At 38.4% G+C, this 22391-nt stretch overlaps 1 protein-coding gene across 1 annotated transcript in view; it reads right to left on the reverse strand.

The window, feature by feature from the left end:
* MYO3A (myosin IIIA) overlaps positions 1-22391 on the reverse strand; it is a 113481-nt gene that overhangs the window by 1651 nt on the left and 89439 nt on the right. The window contains exons 27-34 of the mRNA XM_085050485.1: positions 21724-21886; positions 20993-21079; positions 17730-17853; positions 16030-16942; positions 15239-15377; positions 6165-6274; positions 3600-3640; positions 1707-1847 (exon numbers count right to left, since the gene is read on the reverse strand). Of these exons, the coding sequence (XP_084906611.1) occupies positions 1707-1847; positions 3600-3640; positions 6165-6274; positions 15239-15377; positions 16030-16942; positions 17730-17853; positions 20993-21079; positions 21724-21886 (1718 nt within the window). The remainder of the gene's footprint in view (positions 1-1706; positions 1848-3599; positions 3641-6164; positions 6275-15238; positions 15378-16029; positions 16943-17729; positions 17854-20992; positions 21080-21723; positions 21887-22391) is intronic.

The following is a 22391-nucleotide window of genomic DNA, read 5'->3' on the forward strand; positions in this document are numbered from 1 at the left end:
AGAAGAACAGCATGTTCTTCTATGAAGGGGACATAATAAAAGGACATAAAAACGTTGAGAGCATGGGGATGCTTTGCAGTAGCATTTGCCTGATGGTTACTGCACCAGATTTTCAGTTGGCATAAATTTGTTTGCTCTGTATTTAACCTGCCTGTGGAGCTCACTTTAAGTGTCCATCTAATTTTATTTTATTTTCAGATGGCAAGATGTGCTTTGGATGCCACCTCTTACAGGCTGGAAGGGTGATGTGGCATCAGCTGTTACCATGGAGCAAGATTAAAAATAAAAGACAATTATTTAAAAAGTAAATTACTCTGAAATAATTACAGAAATTTTTAGTATTCTACACTAAAGGTGTCCCCACCACTGGTCCTACACCAATGTTGAAGGTAAACTGCCAAATAAAACATATTCAGTGCTTCACTTCTGTAGATTGAAATGGCTGTACAGTCTGTACATCCTGGTAACTCTACTCAAGATATACTGAAGTGCAGAAATGTTAATTAATTGCATTCATCTGCCCTCTGAGGTAACAGTGTTGATTTAAAAGTTACACATCTTTTGTTTCACTGTGCCTACTTAGGCTGCAATCAGAGCAGCACACAGGAAAGGGTGAGAAATTCCTTTTAGTAAGGTCAGTAGTAAAACATTCATTCACCTAAACCAGACCTCAGGGTGACAGATTTGGTGTAATTAACCACCTTAGAAATGCAACATTTTCTAATGGTTGTAAACTACATGGTAATTCCCTCATATTATTCTTTTCAATTGCACATCTTCACAACACTTTCCTGAAACTTATTTAGATCCTACATGAACAAAGGCCAGAAATGAAATACGTAACGGGCACAAAATATTCTACATTCTAAATGTTCTACAGACCTTTTCTCTGTTACTACAGATACATTTTCAAATTCAGTGGTCATCTCAGGATTAGTGTTTCCGTTAAGACTTTGACCTAGTTAGTTTTCCAAGCTTTTTTTACATTTAGGAGCATGCAAGAAGATAGAAATATATTAAGATATATAGACGTGAGTTTGCATATGCAGTGTGTGTGGGTGCACTGGCAAGAGTGAGAATGTGAATTTCCTTAGCTTGGTAGAGGTCACCCTCTATGAAGTCTATGTGGGAAGAGAGGAGGTCTGGCAAACTCTCCCTTTAGGGTTTGTCTCCTGGCTGTCCCCTCGGCAAGGTGCACACAGGCTACAGGCACCTGTGCTGCTACAGGACAGCAGGAGAAGGAGCCAGTCAAGCTGGACTCTTACCTGCAGAAAACATGCAGAAAGTCTGCCACACATCCACCCTATTTAAAACCTAACTAATCAGAAATACAATTTTTAGGTTCTGCTTCAGTTTAATTTTATTTTGGGTCAGAGATGCAGCATGTCTGTCCATTTGGCCCTTGGGAAACCAAACAGTAGCAGGTAGGCTGAACACCAGTCACACTGGTATTTATCTAGCAGGTAGGCTGAACACCAGTCACACTGGTATTTATCTCTCCTGCATGGAGAATATTTAATATATTTCCATTTTAAGATGGGAAATTTTCAGCCATATGTTTTACAAGTTAATTTGACAAAATTCTATGACTAAAATAATAGATTTATGTCTAATTTGAAAGTGCATTTCTTTTCTTTTTAATAGTCTTTAAAATATCTCCACAAGGATATACAATTTTTTCCCTATTACTATTTTGGATGAATTACCGCTCAGTAGCTCTTAAAATGGAAGTCCTGCGCTCAATTGGGTGTCTCTTCCTTCTTGTGGTAGTACTGCTGTCCTTGGAGGTGGAGTCAGAAGATGAAATTTCTTGGTAGTAGAGATCTATATCTAGCACTTTGCTTAGGCTGTCAATAAATAAGAACAGTAAGTTAACAGTTTGACTTTTCCATATTATTTTCAACATACAAACCCAAGGCAACTGAATATCATTATTAGTTCTGTTTATGTGTTGAGGATCGAAGGAAAAATATATATAGGCACAAAAAATCAGTCTCTGAAGTGTGACTGCTGTACAGTGTAGATATTGAGAATTTTGAAATGCTAAATACTTTTATATATTCATAAAGGAGACACAGATGACTGAAATTGTTTGGGTTTGCCATTAGACTCAGTCGAGAGGCATTTTTATGCTATAATTCATCTGGCCTATTTTAGTTATCTTTTTGAGCAAGAGATGAGTAATTTTCATAAAGATGACTATTTTTTTCTCTGAGTACAAGAAGAGAGTCTAAAGCAACTAGTTCAGATATGGGTGTCAATAATGCATATATGTCTTATTTTGTTAGGTGAATGCTATCCAGGGTATTATATATACAGAAAAAAAAATCAGTCCCAACATCCAGTTTAGAATAGCTAAGGAAAACAATAATATCCTAAAAAGAAACTGAAGACAGAAATTCAGAATTCAGTCCTCACATTGGTAGAAACTGGAAGCAATTAATTGATTTCACTTGCTATGTTCCACTAACACAGAGGCAGCCCACGAAAGAAGATGCAGTCAGGGAACTGGTTAACTAGATTTAAGATGAGCAAAACCTAACTGAAGCCAATGAGAGAAAACACTAGATTTTGCTGTGTTGTCTTTTCGGTTTTTTTGTTCCCTAGACTAGAGTCAATAGGTGTGAATTCTTTTCAGGACCCAAATGACATCAGAAAAAAACCTGAAAGAGACCAAACACGGGGGACATGGACATAAGGTCAATCCTTTAAGCTGCGGCATAATCAAGTGCAATTTAAACAGTGGTTGAATGAAGCTCGGTGCTGTGAGCACATTTTATAAAGATGTAATGCCATGCCACATCCTTTAAGATACATATTTTAGCTACAGAGTTTGTATTGTGCAGCCTCAGCTGAGGATAGTGCAGAGAGCCCATTCATCTGGTGTCTGTGAGCAGGCTGCCATCGCCTTCTCACATGGTGCCACAGCAGTGCCACCGAGGGGGCAGCAAAAAAGCCTCGGTTTAGAAACACAAATAAAATAAAGCTATGATGTATGTCAGGAGCTGTGAACCAGGTCTACAGCACACTTAAGGATCTAACATACAGAAGGGCAGTATATACCTATTGCTTCCTTCTTTTCAGCAGAGATCCATCAAAATAGGTTAGTTATACTGTGAAGAAAACACTTGTGGTTCAAATTTCAAGGGCTACTCTTCTTTAGCTGTTATTAATATTTATTTTTTAAAATTTTTTATTATCTATTTCCAAACACTCAAATATTTTTAGGAGAAAATTTTGACAGTCTTTGTATTTTTGCTAACAAACAACAAGCTGATTGCCCATTTGCTTTGACTAGAATTTTAAGCACCTTCAATTATTTTCTGTGTCAGAACTATCTTTGATGTGGACCTTATCTTAACTTATTATAATGCTTGTGTTACCATGGTAAAGTGCCATGTTTTAGGAAAACTGAATGACTGAATTCTGTAATGGATTTTAGTCGATGAAAATTGCATATTTTAACTTTGCATACAAGTCCCCTTGTGAATCACCAAATTACCGTTCTTTTTTCAATGCTTTATTCTCCTGGTTGAAATACAGCTGAAAACTATTCTAGAGTACTAGAACAACAATAGTGAGATAATGAAAAAAATTACCTTTCTTTTCTTGGTTTCCGTTTTTCATCTTGTATTGATTTCTAAGAAAATACAAAGTAATTAAAAATGCTAAAAGGAAAGCTTATGCAAACATACAATTGATCAGTGTTAGGTGGGAGAGTGTTGTATATTTTCCATTAAAAGAAATTATAGAGAATGAACAATTGTCCCAGAAAAATCTCTTTTAAGAACCTTTGAGACTGAGAATGAGATTAGCATTGTTGCTCCCAAATTTGTTGCCATACTGTGAAAAAAAGCCAAAGTAATGATGATCAGAACAGAAAAAGGGGATCTAAAACTTTCAAACAGCTATAGCTGTTTTAATGAAGTTTACAACACTATCTCACTGAGGCAAATTTACTGTGATGCCATGAGAATTTCCATGAATAGAAACAATGGAGTGGTAGGAGGCATAATCCTATTCTCATTAATGCCAACGTAGCCTTGACACAGGTTTTACTAGAATAAAATGGACAAAGACCCCATTTAAAAACAGTATACTAGATGGCACAAGAACCTTTAGGATACAAGGTTTCTAAAAATGCAGAGGAGAGAAGATTCATAGGGAATGTGAATAATTTCTTATCTCTAATAGAGTTCTATCCCTACAGCCAAAACAATGCTATGTTGCAACACCTAACACATCACACTTCAAAGGCAGTCTTTTTAAGTTACCTTTTGGTCTTAATTGTGTTTCTTGCAAATGAGTGAAAACTTATTAGAATTAGTGTCTGTAAAGTCACTGTAAATCAGAAATCCTGATGGACTTCAGTATGCAGGCAAATGAACATGACATATAATTCCAAAATGATAGGCTGATTTAAAGAAATATACCCCAAAACAAAATTCTAGTGCCTTATATGAACAATGGGCTATTGTCAGGCTTCATTTATACCTGTATACCCCTTCAGGTCATTTGATATGCAAGGAGATGAGTGAGAATGTAAGGTGTCTAATTAATGTCTGTAGCATGACCTGAGAGAAATACCTGATTTAGCAGAAGACAGAGAATTTTTTGTAAAAAATGCACTCATATTGTGTTTCTTCACTTTCATGTGATCTGGGCTTGATAATAATCTGTGAATGCCTGAAGGTCACAGAGATTTTTAATAAGGTAGAAAATCCGCAATAGCTGGGAAAGCTGACTGCCCTCTAAAGCTGACTACCATCTAAAGTTAGAGCTTAATGACTTACCCAAGGTCTAAGAATTTAAGAACTAGTAGGTCTCCTTTCTAAGCTTCAGTGTATAGATATTCACAGTGAACCTTTCCCTGACTAGCGAACTTCATGTCAGGAAGACAGGCTTCTCTTTTTCACACCTTCTTGAAAATACAGCTCGTTAAAAGTAATATTGATTAATCTCTTGAAAAGCTGCTGCTAAAAATGGATTAAAAATTTCCTGGCATTGCTGCAGTTTTTGTTTGCACTGATGTCATGGCTGTTTTCTGATACGGAGCTGGCTGTGTAACAAATTTGCTCTCAGAAAATACTATATTCCTGACTCTATAGTCTTAGCTTTCTAAATAGACATTTACTGCAGAATTAACCTTCTCCTCAGAAATTCTCTAATACAGGTTTTGTGTCATGCTTTTCATTTCAGTCCTTTATCTCACCAATCTTGCTTTCACAAAACAAATTTTATTCTTACACGCAAATTTATTTTTAAGAGTGCAATTTCTTTTCAGAATATCCCCATTCCAAAGCTGTGTTATTTCAAAGCTCCAGAATAAAACATAGCTGTATTTGTCTTTTTTTGGTATGCCAGACACAACTGTCCCTGAAGGCCCTGGTGACACCTTCTGTTGAAAGGAGAAGCAATTGCTATGGTTAGTTTATTAGCTGGGTTCTCACCGGCTGTTAAAATAGGTCACTAAGATACAGGCACCTCGAGCAAATCAGTTTAATTGCTTTTTTTGTTGGAAGTGCTTTCTGAGCTGCTTTTATATTTTCACTCTTTCTGCTTACTTTCTTGCCTTTTTTTCCTATATTTAAGGGCACTGAAGTCAAGAGGGGAAAGCAGCACTCAGTATCTGAACTTGGACCAAAGGCTATATATAGAGACACTCAAATCCATTAGTCTCCTGAGCTGTTGGTATTTGCCAATGCCTTCATAATCACAATCTGACACATTTGTAAAGGAAGTTACAGTGTGCATACTAATACAGCTTATTTTAGTATTTGCTCTCTCTGCAAGATCAAGCACTAATTTAGATGCTCAAAATAGCTCCAAACAAACCTGTGACTCTCCTGGTTCTCTCCTGTGACTTACAAAGAAACTATGGAGACAGGGTGCTTGATTTGGGTATTGAAAATGCAAATGCTGCTTATGCATATAATCAAAGTACGTATGTTTAGGTACAAAAGTAAACACTGGTCTGCCTGGGTAACTCTGTACTTCAATTTCAAGTCTTGTTTGAAATGTGAAGTTTGTGGCCTGCCTCCTTTCAGCAGGACACAGGTTTTATGCTGTATTAGAAAACAAAAAATGGGAATTGGGTAATTAGAAAAGACAGTTTAGATGGGAATTATCTGACAGTTTTAGCTCACAAAGCTTCCTAAACTCACATGTATTAGAGTGTAGTAGGTGGAGTCTTCTGGATTATTTAATGTCTTGGGCTTCCGTGGCCTTCTTGGGGGTCTCTGCATTGGGCGAGAGTCTTCTACTTTGGCCACAACTGTAAAATAGCAGAAGATAGCAGTGGTTATTTCTTCACAGAATGGAAGGCTTTTGGAAAAACAGGAGAGAATTTCACCAAAGAGAGAAAAAATTCCACATAGCCACTTTTACTGCTTGCCGTAACTCAAGAAAGAAACTGGTTTGGACATTTTCATCAGCAGAAAATGGGTTTATCCATTCGAGTCCTGACTGCCCACAGGGACAAATGCCACATAACAAATGCCAGGCTGGAACAGCCTGAAGGTCTGCCTGGCCCAGTCCTCTTCTTCTGAAAAGGGCTGATGCTCCACGTTCAGAAAAGGGCTCTGAAGGGTAATGGCTACTGTGAGGCTACTGTCTTGTAATGGGGACGTGTGTGGCAGTGATGATGGTTTTTTTCAGAATAAAGTAAATCTGTAAGGCCTCTGTTTCAGAGATTGGTCCTCTACATTATCATAGTGAAGCTTTTCCTTAAGGTCTCCTGCTGAAGCTTTTTATTTCAAGCCAAATCATGTACCGCTGGGCAACACAGCATGTCCATCGCATCCAATGTAGTCTGAGATAGTGTACTTGAATCCTGATCTCCATTTCTACAAAAACTTTCTGCAAACATGTGAAAAATGCTTTCACTCTAATAGAAATGAAATCAAGATTTTAACACAAAATAGAACTGCTTCCTCTGGGAGTCTCCCAGTTCAGAGTTTAGACGCTGACTTGCAGATTACACTGGTTGGCACATAGGGAATTAGAAAAATATCTTGAGTATTTCCTTGTTAAAAATCTATATGCAATTCTGACACTGCTAAGATACAGGTCTGCTTGGGTTCATAGGCTGTTTGTCACAGAGACAACATAGAGTGCAGGGTTCCTAATCCCTGTTCTTGGAGACCACAGAACTGACCCTGGAGGGACAAGGGAGCACAAAGGTACAGCTTGGTGAGCATGGCCTCCTTCCCTTCAGCTTCAGCTATAGGAAAAGTTAATGGGAAGGAAGCAATTCCTTCATGATGATGGAGAACAGGGTTGCACAGCAGCAGAACACCAACGATAGAGATGCGTCATAGGGACACGCAGGGTGGGGAATGAAGTCACACAGAGCACAAGGTTGAGGCACAATGAACCGAATGTGTAAGGTATATTGCATTATCCAGTGAGGTTTAATCTTGTCCTTGTCCCATCACATATACCAAGGACAGTCCATGAGAAAAAACATCTCCTTGTTCATAAATGAATATAGTGTGAGGCTGGAATGGGGATCTAGGTCCCAGCAAATTACTAAAGTATGTTCCGCTAATATAATCCTTTCACAAGAAGAGACTTTAACTCCATACCCAGATGTGTTTGACATGTGATTGAGGAGTCCTAAAAGGAAGAATGTATTTTGTTTCCCTATGACCATCAGAAACCCTTTTACATGATAAAAATAAAAACTCCCACATACAGCAGACATCTTTTTAATTAAGCAGGTAGCACAATCATTTAAAATGAGAAATGATCAGTAATACATCAGTGTTGACTCCTGCAAAATTAGCTGTTTAAGTTTTTAGTTATGTGTGATAAATAAAGGCTTGTAAAGGTCATGGATATACAGAGGAGCCAGAATGAATAATGTTAATTTAAATTGTAGTTGGATAATGATTACATTTATTGTTTTAGTTTCTTATCTGAAATGCAGACTGCTTCTTCTGTAATGAATGAACAAGTATCTTTGTAACATTTTGCAGTTAAGAGAACAATGGTGTTTTCCTCAGCCAGGTTACAGATAATTCATGTTAAACAATGAATTTTTAGATGCAATAAATTAATTTCAGTAACCTGTATTAAATATAACTGACATACCCTGATATCAATAGGTATAGCAGGCTTGATTGTGCTCTTAATACAGGCCATTGCTACCTTGCTGCATTTCAAATGGGCAACCTGGATTATCTGACTTTCCATTTGTGAGAGAGAAAAGGCATATCTTCCCTATTTTATTTTTAAACACAACAGGGGTCCAAAGTGGAAACACTACCCTAAAAATATCCCTTAAAATTCAGTGCTGTTGAAAAGAAACACCTAACGCCCAGTCTGTAGGACATTTTCAAAAATTTTGTCAAAGACCATGACTGCATGAAAGTCTGAAAAAAGAAATGAAGCCAATTTGGGGGCTCTAGGTAAATCCCAATGAAAAGGCTCTCATAATGCCTAAAGATTTTTTATTGTCCACTAAGAATTCATCACTGTGTATGCTGTTACATTATTTAATTCATCAATGTCAAACAGATAAAGCATTATTATATTCTAGATACAATTATTCCAACTGAAATTACTTGTATACTTCTTGTGTGTGTGCTCTGCAAAGAAGACTGCTTTTTACATTCAAAAAATACCATTTTGGCAATGATAAAGGTTTCAGTAGAAAAAAGCTTTTTATCTCAGCTCTTGTGTTGTACAAATGTATAAGCTGTGCAGAAGAATTGAGTGGATAGGAACACTATGTTGGGGCAGGTAGCCTTCTAAGCTTGGACCTCCACTCTTCCTTATTAAATATAGGGCTGAAAATGCATTTCTGAGTTTTGCCTCCAAATGACACATTAAGGTTTTACTTTATTTGTTTCACCAGAAAATGAAACTGTGATTTCCTTTTGCACGTAGATTTGTGTGTTCACTGCAACTGAAATTCAGCAGATGTGGTAGTAAGTTGTATTGGATAACACCAAGTAAAATTTGCTTTTTTTATTAGTTTCTGATAAATACAGAAATAATTTACCAAGTCAAAGTAAAGGTTGGGAATGCAATTTAAATACACAAGTTTGACAAATAGTGAGTTTGATGTGCTTGTTTTCCAGATGGACTATACCTTTCTGCAGCAGGCAATGAAGCAGAAAGGAGGAGTGAAATAATTCATTTATTAACAGGGCAATTATGTTGCTTCTGTATTCCATTACAAAGAAAAGGTTTTTATTGAAGTCCAGTCTCTCCATAGTAAAGTATCTTGTACCTTATTTTTTCTTAAGACTTCATGTATCTCTAGCAAGATCTGGCTGTGTGCTTTATATGCAAAAGGAAAACTGATGTTTCTCTCCTAACAGGCATTTAAATAGATATTTTATAACACTGGTACAAAATCCATTCAGACAGCAGCTGTCGAAGAACTTGGGAAGTGCCAGGCTGGTGCTATCATCCCTATCCTACTAGAAGGGTAAATGAGATGCATAAACCAAGACCCATTGCTTGACATTACATCCTAGTTAGTCATTAGCAGAGCTAAGGAGCTGGACCAGAGGACTTGCTTAGACTCCCACCCCTGCAGCTAGCCCACACCTTGCTGCTGCATCTACCTGAAGAGGTGCTGTCTGTGCTGGGACACACGCCTTGGGAGCAATGTGTAGGAGAAACTGGGAAGACACTGAATAACAGGTTGAAACAGGGGGATTTTCCTCCTCAGACTTCCCAAGTGTATCCAGACAGTACTTGGTTAGTAACAAAAAAAAAAAAAAAAAAAAAAAAGAAAAAAAAAAAAGAAAGAAAAAAAAAAAAGAGATTTTCCTCTCATTACCTAGGTGCTTTGTTTTTGACAGTGAATGTCAGCCATGCCTTAAAACATCCCCAGGAAGTTAAATCTCCCTCCTGCCCAGACTGTCAAAGCATACATTTGATCTAGTGATGATAATAAAAGTTAAAGTTGTTTTCCTGGGAATGAATGAAATACAAAGTTAAGGGTCAGGAAAGGCATGTGAACAGTGTAGCTGCCAGATAACATTAAAGCAGGTTTACTAACTCTAAGAAAAATTCTTTATTCCTGTCAGTATCTCAGCTAGCTCATTTAGCACTGCCACAAAGGTTCCTACCTAAGTTGCACACACACTCAGTTGTACAACATATTAATACTTTCATTCTCAGCCCTCACTGAAAGCTCCAAATATGCTGAAACGTGTATACGATATATATGTGTATCTTGAACACCACCACAAACTACAGGAACTGAGGAGAGCTGCATGTGCTTGAAACATTCAAGGATGAGGAAGAAATGCTTGAATAAAGATGAGTCAGTATCAACAGCCCTTTAGGTTGAACTGTGTCTGCACATTCCAACATACAATGATAAGCTTGGAAGACAGCAATCTAGAGGAATCAACATCTGTGGAGTCTAATGTAAATTAACTATGACTTACAACAGATTTTATACTAAAGACTGGAGAAATAGTGTGGTTACAGCTGTGATAAACATCTAAAGGATGAAAGGCCTCTATTTATTAGGCTGCCTGGAGAAACAGACAAGGCCATCTTCATGTGATTTAAGTGAAATGTTACATGTTTGATTTAGAGTTATTCCACATTTTATGGAGGCAGAAATATAAAGCCAGGCTTGGAATTAAGCAGGAAGGAAAACAAGAGGAAAAGCAATAATTGCATGGGGTTTGTGGAGATCTGAAAGTAATCAGAAAAAAAAATGGAAATACATCAACTGGAATTCCAGGACTTGATAATGAGAAGCTAACAGGTATTACTGCTTACATCATTTATCTGCATACCTTTTTACTGTTCTAATTGTACACAGCATGAGGATGTAACTACTCAAGTTCAGAATTTGCATAGAGAAAAGCACTGCTCTTCAACATTCTGGTTAGTAATTTTTAGGTATTTTTAATTCATGGGATGCTTAATACAGCCAGATTTGGAAATTATGGCTGATGGCTGCAAATTCTTAGCAATCTGGAAAAAACAGAGGGATTACTCTGGCACAGACCTAGAAGTAGAAACTGCAAGAGACTGAGAACTTTGTGTACAGCAGAAGTTGAGAGTGTTTGATCTCTGACACCTAAGTCCCACAGCCCCACTGAGGAAAGCAGTTTCAGTCTCGGCCAACACTAATACAGAATTACAGAATCATACACATTGGAAAAGACCTCCAAGATCATCCAGTCCAGCCTTTGACCACCTTGCCAGATAGACCATGGCCCAAAGTGCCATGTCCAGGTGTTTCTTAACATCTCCAAGGATGGTGACTCTACCACTACCCTGGGAAGTCCATTCCAGTGCTTAACCACCCTTTCAGTGAAGAAATTCCTCCTGACGTCCAACCTGAACCTCCCCTGGTGCAGCTTGAGGCCATGTCCTCTCATCCTGTCACTGGCTGCCTGGGAGAAGGGGCCAACCCCCACCTGGCTGTAGCCTTCTTTCAGGCAGCTGTAGAGAGCAATAAAATCACCCCTGAGTCTCCTTTTCTCCAGGCTAAACACCCCCAGCTCCCTCAGCTGCTCCCTGTTGGACTTGTGCTGCAGACCCTTCACCAGCTTTGTTGCCCTTCTCTGGACTCTCTCCAGCACCTCTCACTTCTCAGAGTCTGGTAACCTGGGATTACTTCTTTTTAAGAGAGGATATTTAAGGAAAATGTCTGTACTCCACTTCCATGACCTCCCAGCTCTTATGCTCTGCCATGGATCTGAGCAACTCCCCACAAAGATCTTCTACATCCTGGCTGTATGTTGCCCAAAGGGCCACTCCAGTAGCCAGAAACCACCAGACAGCAGTGCCTGACTACCCTGTTTTTCTCCAGTCCCACACCTCAGTGCTCCCTGGCTGACCATTCACTTGCAAAGAAGAAAGTCTGGCTGGTGAATACTGCTCTCTCACCCAGGGCTACACAGGCTCCCTTTTCCTTGCAAAGTCTGCCCATTAAACTTCCATTAATAGTGCTTTGACAGCCTACAGCAGGAGGAATCCTGGATGAAAACCCTGCCTGTCTCATTGCCTCATTTAGCTGAAAAGGTCCTCAGCTGCACTGGGGTTCCTCATACTATGTAAATTTCATTCTAAAGATAGAAAATTCTGTTCCTGAGAGTTTGTACTTGAACTGTCTTTAATAAGCAGAAGGATGGGCACTATGATTCATCTGGAAAAAAAAAAGAAAAAAATTACTTCCATAATGATCAAATTCTCCTCACTTCAGCCTTTGATCTCAAAAATCTTGACAGCATCTACTTGTACATCTGTTCTGGCACCACAGCAACCTAAGGCTCTGTAGCAGTCCAAAGGTGCAGTTCTGGGGTGCAGCCATTACATTTGGCTGAAAGTGTGTAAGCAAGCAAATATAACCTACTCACATTCTAGCCACAGGGAATTTTGTTTATTCCAGGAGCCTTGTGCAGCTTGCTTTACGCATTTTATAAATACAAAGAAATTTATTTAAGAACAACTTAACCTTGTGGATTTAAGATTAATTTAACCTCTTGCTCAGATGTTCTTTGAACTGCAAGCTTTGCATTTTTATTAAAAACAAACAAACAAACCATTTTAAAAATGTGAACATTTATCACAGTATGCCATCAGCTGTTCCTCAGTTCCTTCCCTTCTATGGGTAGCAATTTAATAAAATATTTTAATCAGAAGAAGTGGTAAGTTCTCATGCTGCATAATGGCCACCTACCCACAGACAAAGGTAGCCAAGATTTCCTATCTAGCTATAAAATACAATTCACATGCTATAGCTGTAAAACAACATATAAAACTAGTGAAGCTGATGAAAAAAGTGTGAATAAATGTAAATGACCAAAGTAATCACAAATAGGTGAATACCACATGATTTAAAGAACACCTAAAGCTCAACAATCCCTGCCTTCATAAGACTAGGACAGGAAAAGTAGGCATAGAGGGAAAGCTGCAGCAAAAGCATATCCTTCTGTAAATGAGTGTGTAAAAATCTGACTGTAACACATAATGTAGGCAAGAAGACAGGAGGACTCCTCCCTTTTAGTAAGGCAGTGGATCACCACATCTACCTGCTTCACTTTAGCAGTACATTACCTCAAATCTTTGGGTTGTAGTTATTTTACTATGTTGCATGTAGGAAGAAAGTGCAATATCCAGAATGTTGATAACTCATATGTTTTAGACAGTACAAACCTAAATGTACTGAACACAGGCATTTTGTTACTTAAATATTCTCTACATCTAGTTAAATCATGTTTGCTATAATAAACATCTACTTTAGACAATGCAGCTTAGTGATAAAGCTGGTTTCCAACTGGCTTAAAGGCAAACTGGGGAATTACTGCAGTATATTGTCTTTACTACCTTATGCATTGGTCATAGCTGGAAAACAAACAGTTTTCCTGTCATGTGAATTATGTTCAAGTGTAGAAAAACAAAGTTCACATTCCACACCAAGAAAGGTTTTTCAGTGAACTGTTTAGCACACTTTACCACTGAAAAACTTCTGCATTGTGACACCACAGGGTTTTCCAGCACCACGACATTTTCAGAGATAAAGGGAAGTGACGTAGCTGACTGGTCACGCCTTTAGGGAGGGGTGACTTTTAGGCAGGATGACCCTTTAGGCAGGGTTGGATTCACAGGTGACAAACCCTGGCAAGCCTTTGTCTCCTGTAAAGCTACTTAAATTGATAGCAGTGTGAAGGGTAGACTTCACTGCATTTTACACATGGCAGGTACATTTTCATCTGGTTTACTCATGCAAGTGATGAGATCTTTAACTGATAAAACAGGGATTTGTATATTTATTCCCTTTCCCTCTACCTACCTCTTTTCTCTAGCTTCTGCTAGAAAATGTGTTAGAACGAAGAGTTATTTTCCAAAGCATGCATTTTTAATTTCTCATGTTTGTCTTGTCAAAAAATCAGCAGTATCTAATAGAGAACTCTGTACAAACCCATTAATGACAATCACAAACATTGCTCTGTCTTTAATGAAAGATCATGGCACTTAGTTTTCCATTTCCGATTTCTTTTCTCTTGCAGACTTTGGTCTTTGAAACAGGCTGAACTACATAGATTACTTACCAGCAGCCAATTTACTCTTAGAGGAGTAAACACCAAGCCCTCATTTTAGCAGTCTGCCCATTTGAGAGGACTCCAAAGTGGGACTGAAGTACTTTTAAAATCTTTTCAATGTAGTCATGGGAACAGGAAGAAGTTTCATCACACATGACAACTGAATCCCCAATGTTATAATGAAAATAGCACAGCTAGCTTTGGGCAGCAAGAGACAGTCCTAGATCTTATTCCAGCTCTTCCCCAGAGGCAGTGCAGTGGGCTCACACAAGCCCTGCCTCAGAGATGGAGACACAGCCAGTTATCTGCCACATCTGCCCTCATCTTCCTCCACATCTGCAGCCCAGGACATGGGCTGAGGAAATTCCCTGTTCTGTCTATTCCAACAGAAGAGGCTTGAGCAGCTCAGTCAGTTCTTTGTGGTCCTGTTGGTGGGGCACAGGTCTTAATGATCTGCATGCTCAGAATCCCATGTCCTCTTTATTCTCCCAGTGCTCTTCCCACTTCCACCCAAGCTGCTCCAAGCATGCTTGCATTTTGGGAACTTTCACTGCCCATATTAACTGGAATAGGAATAAATCTGGAGTGTATTTTTAGAGATCATGCCCTCTTAAGCGTGTGACTTACAGGGATACTGAATATTAATAAAACTTCACTTGCAATTTTAAGGACATACCCACCAACATGGATAGGAGTTACAGGTTTTGAATAACCTCAGCTGCATTTGTGGATAGCAAAAAATTTACTCAGCATGTATGTGATAGACTTTAGTAAATAGTTTGGCATATTACCTAAAAAACTGTTTCGTTTTTAAAGCATAGTCGCATATCCTACCAATAGCACACACAGTTGAGTGACATGAGTTAAAAAGAGCCAATATGGAATTTTTAACAAATAAAAATATTCCTAGAGATTCTGTGTCTAGGTCTCACAAAGATTCATTCAGCAATCCTAAGCAGCACTGAAACAAAATACCAAGAAAAAAGGTAAATACATAAATCCCAACCAGGTTTGGATATTTCTCTTGAAACTGTTCCAGACACGCACTGATATGAGGCTTAGTACAAAAATACACAGCCTGAGTAATATGAGCAGCCAGAGTTAACTCATCTGCTAGTTCCCTGGCCTTTAAAAACATGACCAGGAGTAGCTTCTTGTCAGTCCTGTTTACAAATGAAAATTCTGCTAACAGTAAGGTTAAACATTACCTGACTGACAAACATGAGAAGAAAGCCGGCCATTAGCTTGCTTATCTTTGGACAGCATCACAGGTCTCAGCTGATGGGACAATATCATTTCGTTCAGTTTTTGCTGCAATGCTAAGTAATCTTCAGATAATTTTGATATCTGAAAAATACATTTTTACATTATTATAGAAATAAGTACACATGTTCAAAGGTAATCAAAGATGAAATAGTGGATTAATTTAAAAGTTATTGCTCCACCTACTGCAGTGTACACCCCTACCACATTTACCTCCTCATCTCTGGAAAAAAATGAAGATGGGAAAAAAAGACACATAGGGAACTCCACACTGCAGTCAAGTCCTACAGATACTTCCTATTGGTTCACATATGTGAGCAGATGGTGCCTTGCTAATGGAAGATTGCTTTTACAGCTATAGGCATACTTCTCTGTATGTGTGTGAGTCCCTGACATTGACACAGCAAATTTCAGTTTCATTTACAGGGACATTTCACAAGTTTACTGAGTTAGGGACCTTGATGGGTAAACAAACATTTCAACAAAGGCAAAACTTCTGCATTAAACTTAAATCCAATTAACTTTATTTTTGCTAGCACTCTTTGTCTTTTCCTCCTTCCTGAAAGGGCTATTTTCTCTTGAAAATCAAAATATGCATTTTTATATAGCACACATTACAAAATCTCCTTGTTTAGAGAGCCACACCTTGGTACCATCGAAGTCAGTAAAACAATTTTGCCATTCTGTTATTGCTTAGAGTATTATGCTCAACATATGTTGCTTACAAGCTTCTTACCTGTCGTGAAAAGGCTGCCAAATCACAAGCCTCTTTCTCTGGGTCTCCCTTCAGTGTCTTAGAGTCTTCAGCCTCTGTACTGGTGCTTTCCCTACCTTTTGTTGTTTGGGGGTTGTTATTTTGAATGTGTATTTCTTCTGTTGGCTCCTTTATTATTTTCTCTTGACTTTTGCTAGGTAGTTTCCCTTCTTTTCTGAGTTGTCCCCTCCTTCTGTAACCCCGGTAATTGCTCTGAATTACCACTGCTGCCTTCTCTTTGTCTTCTGAACCTTGTTTTTCTGCCTCAGCTTGCTTCCATGAGCCTCTTCTTAGTGACTCTTTTCTTGTAATTCCTTTACCTCCTGTAGGCATCCCTGCTTCACGCTTTAGGTGGTTTCTTTCCGCATCCCTGTCGGTCCTGGGCTGGACCACAGCAGATTGTTGATTTTGCCAATCTGCACTGTGTGTGTCTTGATTATCTTGCTCTTGATGAGGTCTAGGTTCAGCTGAGATTTTGACAGATTTGCTGGGTAACTCTTCCAAAGAGTCCTGTTCTTCATCTTCACCAGACTCTTCTACTGCAGGGTTCTGCTTCACAGAAGCTGCCTCTTCTTCAGTAGATGTTTTCTGTTGTTCCTGTACATTCCCTGTGTCACTGTGCCCAGAGCACTGGCTGTCAGTGACACCATCAGCTTCATCTTGAGTCTCCTCACTTGCCACTTCTTCCACTGTATCATTTTGAGCTGGCTGCAGTTGTGCTTCAAGGAATTCCACAGCAGATAATTCATCCTCTGCCATGACATCTGCTTCTTCTGTTCTAGGGAGGGCACTCTTCACTTCAGTTGGACTTTCCTTAGGATCTTGAAGTTCTTCATAATTTTCCTTCTTGCTAATGGATGCTGCATTTTCAATTTCTTGCTTTCTGAGTGCTTCCCTGAATGGAACAGAGTTTTGGGCAAAAATTACAGCTGAAGAAGACGAAGAGTAGAGACAACTTTACAACTACTTTTGGTGGTCTTTATGTACTAACTGGCAATTTAGTACACTGCAACATGGGAAAGATTAAGTGCATATAGCTGGAATTAAAAATCGCAATTTCTGTTGTTGTTATTATCTCTTAAAGTGAAAAGGGATGATATTATTACCATCAACATCATCACCTCTTAAGTGAAAAGGGACATCCCTGTTAAACTTCATGGAAAATTTCCAGGAAGACAATCTAGGCTGTGTGAGGGCTAATAAAACAGTAAATAATTAATTTAAATATTAACAAAAACATAAGGCATAACACCTTTTAACACCTCAAGAATGTATAAATACACACAATCCTAAAGGTATTCTGGGTGTCCTCTGTCATCATCTTTGCTTATCTCAAACAGTGACTTAAGAACAGTTCCTTGCAGACATCTGTCTCACTCTTGTCTGAACATTTTTTATTACAAGCTAATTCCAAAAAGAGACTCATCTACAGGTTACATTAATATTACAAGTAACTACAGTATTGTTGATCTTTCCCCTAAATATGCCTTTATTCCTTGGGCTTGAAAAGATGAGAAAATTGGCTACTGCCATAAAAAACCTCCACATAAATATGCATTACCTCTGCATACATATCTAGAATAATCCTAATTTGCCTCACTCTTAGTTTATGATGTTGCTATTCAGTAGTGTAATTACTGGAAAGGGACACATTTGAGTGACATAAGAGAAAATGACACTACCTCCTGCTTTTGAAGACCTTCCTCTCCTTATATCCCCTGTAGTGAGACTGAATTGTTATTGCTGCTTTGTTTCTTGTTTCAGTTAGTTCTTTTCTCTTCTTCCTGAGTAAGTATCCTCTGGCAACTGATACAAATTGTAATGCAAAACAACCTTAGGCAACAAGCAATGGGTGTCACACACATTTCAGACAGCCAAGTGCTAACAGCATTAAACAAAAGCTAATAAGGAAATACAGACCAGGGTGCCTATTATGATTATGTGTCATCTGAAATTATTCCCATGACATTTATTTGAGGTTTTGGAAAGCTGTACCCATTCTACACGAGGATACAAAGAAGCTCTTTCTTCATAGTTTATTGGACTAAAGAAAATATAGGAAGATACAGAATAAAACAGAAACACAGAGCTATAGAAGCGTCTCTAGAACACAGTACTCTGAGCTTCATGTACCTGCTTTGCCTGATTCAGGCAATTGATTTGACTGTCTTTCATTTCCCTGCGAAATGCCTTATTATCAGCCTATGGAGATTACTAGGCTGTCAACTGGCACAGGCTTGGAGTTAGCTGAACATTCAATAGATCAGAGAGAAACTGAAAATTTTATAGCTCAGTGGTTACAGAAGACTTAGCTCATGCTCCTTTGGCAAAGATTCATTATTCAAAATGAAAAAGCTCAGCATGAAAGATGTGCTAAGCTCCACAGTAACCAGGTGCACTGTGGCAAAGAAACTCCCCACTTGTGCTTTGTGGGAGGCACAAGTTACAGCTTCTGGTCTGAACCAGAAATAAGAACTCAAACATGGGCCTTCCCTGAGCCACGTAGGTGCTGATGGGTCACTGGGGCCTTGCTGCAGGTGCCAGCATGTTGGTATCTGGTGCCATCTGAAATGCTCCAGGATAGCAGGGCATCTACACAGAGCTGGTGGAAAGAGCAGGACAGATGGGCCTTTCTGGAGAGGAATAGTTTGGTATACCACGCGAAAGAAAGTTGGAGGCCAGACAATATAACGAGGGCACCTCAAATGACACTAGATACCAATATGAGGGAAAACGAGCTGAGCATTTGCTGATTTTGAATAAAATTAACCAAACCATAGGCTCCACTGACTATAACAGAAGTTCAGACACCTAAATCACATTTAGACATCTACACTGAAGAGTCTTAATCAGAAACTGAATTGTATTCAGAATGTTGCTCAAAAATTTTTGAACCTGAAAATAATTTCCTAATGGGAACTGGCTCAGTCTCCACAGTGCTGTGATTTGGACAAATCTGCAGTTCCAGGGGTTCAGCACAAATCCGCTAATACATGGCAAAATAAAAAGAACACAATGTTTTGTCAAAATATTTCTGTTGAACTCTAATTCCAAATGCATTACCAAGAGTATGGGGATAGTGGATTTGGGTGATTTAAATACTCTGTGGACATGGTAGTATGGGACTCTTATTTCAACTCTGCTGAGTGTTTTGCATCACAGAGAAAAAGTCAATCTCACTTAAAAATGAGAAGGGAGCATAAGCAGTCCATTCCAACACATTCATGTAACTTAGTGCTAAGTTTTACGTGCTTTAGCATTCCCCACTCATAGCTTAGACCAGCTTGGGCTCCTCTAGGTGCAGTCATTCAGTGTAAGAAGCACCATATAAAATGGGCATAAATTATACCTCAGTAACTGGATATAGGATAAAGAAACACAAACACTGGAAGTGGAACAATTGGATTTTATATTGCAATCTGACAGAGCCAGAAAAGTGCAAATTTTAAAGCATTCAGAATACTTCTTGAGTTTCTTGGATTTCTGAGCCAATTCTCTTTCCATTTTCATATAAAAGCAACTCAACAGGAGTTATTTTGAAACAAATCAAGTTATGTTGTCAATGAACATGCCAACATAAGCTACATCTGGTGTTTTTAGACTATTCTGGTTCACATTTGACGTTTTCTGAGAAGTTTGTTCTGAGACAGTAGCTGTCTAAGCTTTGTTTTCAAACAGGAAGAGGAGTTTTGTATTGCTTTAGAAATAAATGGGGGAAAAATAGAGAAAGCTAAGTAAAAATGGACTTCATTTTAGTTTTGTCTTCTTGTGCACTGAAAAAGTTGAAATGAAACTGCAGACATGACAGAGACAGTGGACAAAAACAAACATTTAGAACATCAAAAGAGTGAAAGTGGTAAATGTATACTTTTGCATTTGCTAAATATCTAATTGACAATGTTCAGATGTGCAATAATTTTTGGCACATTACTGGATTTTATGCTGGTCTTAGATTGTTTTCTACACTGATGAACTTCTACCAACTGCAGTGAAGTAATCTTCAGTACACACTCCCACTGACTCAGTGCAATTAACAGATGCATCTGACAATGATTAAAACCAGCACTGGTGGTGGTATGTACTCATGAAGGCATATCTGAGGACATTTAAATCTAGATAGACTAGGTACTGGCAACACTAGCTTATATTGGGTTGCCACCTTTGTAATTACTGAAAATGCTGTGTGGATTTGTGGCAGCTGTTTTATAGAACCATAAAATCATAGAATGGTTTGGGTTGGAAGGAATCCCAAAGATCCTCTACTTCCATCTCCCCTGCCATGGGCAGGGACACCTTCCTGCCTTGAGGTTGCTCAGAGCCCCATCCAACCTGGCCTTCAGTCCCCCCTCTCTCCAGCTGTATTGCTCCTGATTTCAGAGCTGTCTAGCCTATGTCTGGCTTGGGGATGCAGGGACAGGGGAGACCAAAGTACAGGGAGGAAGAAGAGTTGTACCACAGCAACACCTGGGCCTGTGGTTATTATGGCTGCAAAAGAGAAACAAAGCAATGGCAAAAAAGAAAAAGAGGCATGAGCGAAATTACAGCCTGCAGTCTTCTCAAATGTAAGCATTACTGATACGGAAGAAATCCTGTTCCTAATGGAACAGCACACATGCATATGTGATATGCAGGCAGAGTTGTGTGGGTTTCGACAATACCCGCACTGGGTAGCTGTAGTACTTCAATATCTCAGACCAGGAGTGACAAGGTTTGCTGTGGCATTTGAGCATCCCAGTTCACAGCAGTGGAAAGTGCCTCTAAACCACTCTGAGGTACAGGTAACAGAGTACTGTGACCCATTTTAACCACGGTATACAGATATTTAATAGAGAAATTATACCTCAGAACATGCTAATGAGCATAGTCAATTAGTGTAGTGAGAATCTGGGTCAACATGTTGTGTATGGATAGCACATTAAAAGCCAAGAAAGCAAACAATTCTTACTTGCTTGAAATCTGGTAATATATTCTTCCACTTTTTTATTATGTTTTGCATTTTTGTATTCTTTACGAGCAACAAACCCCCTGTAAGCTGAAAAGAGATGTTAAAAATTAAGTAAACCACTAGGTAAAAAAAAGGCTCTAAGAATAAAGAAAAGTCTGGATTTACAGACCTCTATTAAAAAATTCATAAGTATTTTGCAGGCTTTATCTTTCAAAAAACATGACAAGCGCAACCAGTAAATCTACATAAAAATACATTTTCTGGTGAGTAAAGTTATTATGAATTAAGTGAATACAAACCACAAGAGAATCAGAATGTGAAATAAGATGATGTTTGAAAGTATTAAAAAGTTCAGTTGATGTCTCCATCAACAGGGTAATTTGCCTTATTATCTAGGACAGTTAATATATTTTATTTTCATTATTATATCATACAACCTTGTCAGTGCATGCCAGAATATTATTAATAAGAGTATCATCTGTGCAATCACATCCTTCCATTCTTAAAATTGCGGTTTAAATGTAGTATTGATAAATGTAATTTCAGTAAAGAGATTGTCATAAGCTGGTTAAAAGAAATTTTTCTTCATAAGAACAGATATAGCCATGCATAAGGTATTTTGTCAAATGCAATAGAAAAGAGCAAAATCCACATCCAGCATGCACATTCATCTATCAACTGTACACATGCAGTGGCTTTAAGCAAAATGTTAAATGCTTTAAATCTATTACCTGACTGTATTTTAATAGCACTTTGTTCCCTTTGTTCCTTTATCTTTTTGTATCTCCTTGAACCCAGCCACCCTCTGACATAGGCTTGAATCAAAATAATCATGTCAACTGTCTCCTTCCGCATTAAATTTAGCTGCTCCACATGATAGTATTTGAGGAATACCTTAAAAAGAGAAACAAACAAAAGTTTTAGTTACCCTGCCAGGCCCTTTATTCACTCAATCCATTTAACATCGACAGGAGCTACAAGTTGGTTTCAAATGATGAACAGACTCTTCAGCTGTAGTACGTAAAGGATCATTCTTGTCAGAGATAGCATTTTCATTGTTTGGGATATTAGCTTATCCTACTTTTCAGTATCTTTAGTCAGTCCCTGCTTATTAGTGTTTTTATAGGAAGATGTGTGAAAGTTTCAGTGCAAGCCTTCAGTCTGTAATTATAAATCTATTTTCAAAACTACAAGGCTGGCAGTTTTGTCAACCTCACAAATCTAATGTACGTTACATAAACGTGATCCAAATCTGGAACCTTCAATTTCTCCACTTTCCAATTTTAAATCTAAAGCATTGTTTATTTGCTAAATTTCTTTTATCAAGCATGAAATCACATAAATCCTGAAAAATGAGTCCAGCACAAGGGTTGCCAACACACATCGGGTGTATATTAAG

Source organism: Lichenostomus cassidix, chromosome 2 (assembly GCF_008360975.1).
Source record: "Lichenostomus cassidix isolate B80296 chromosome 2, HeHo_3.0, whole genome shotgun sequence".
NCBI classification, from domain to species: Eukaryota; Metazoa; Chordata; class Aves; order Passeriformes; family Meliphagidae; genus Lichenostomus; species Lichenostomus cassidix.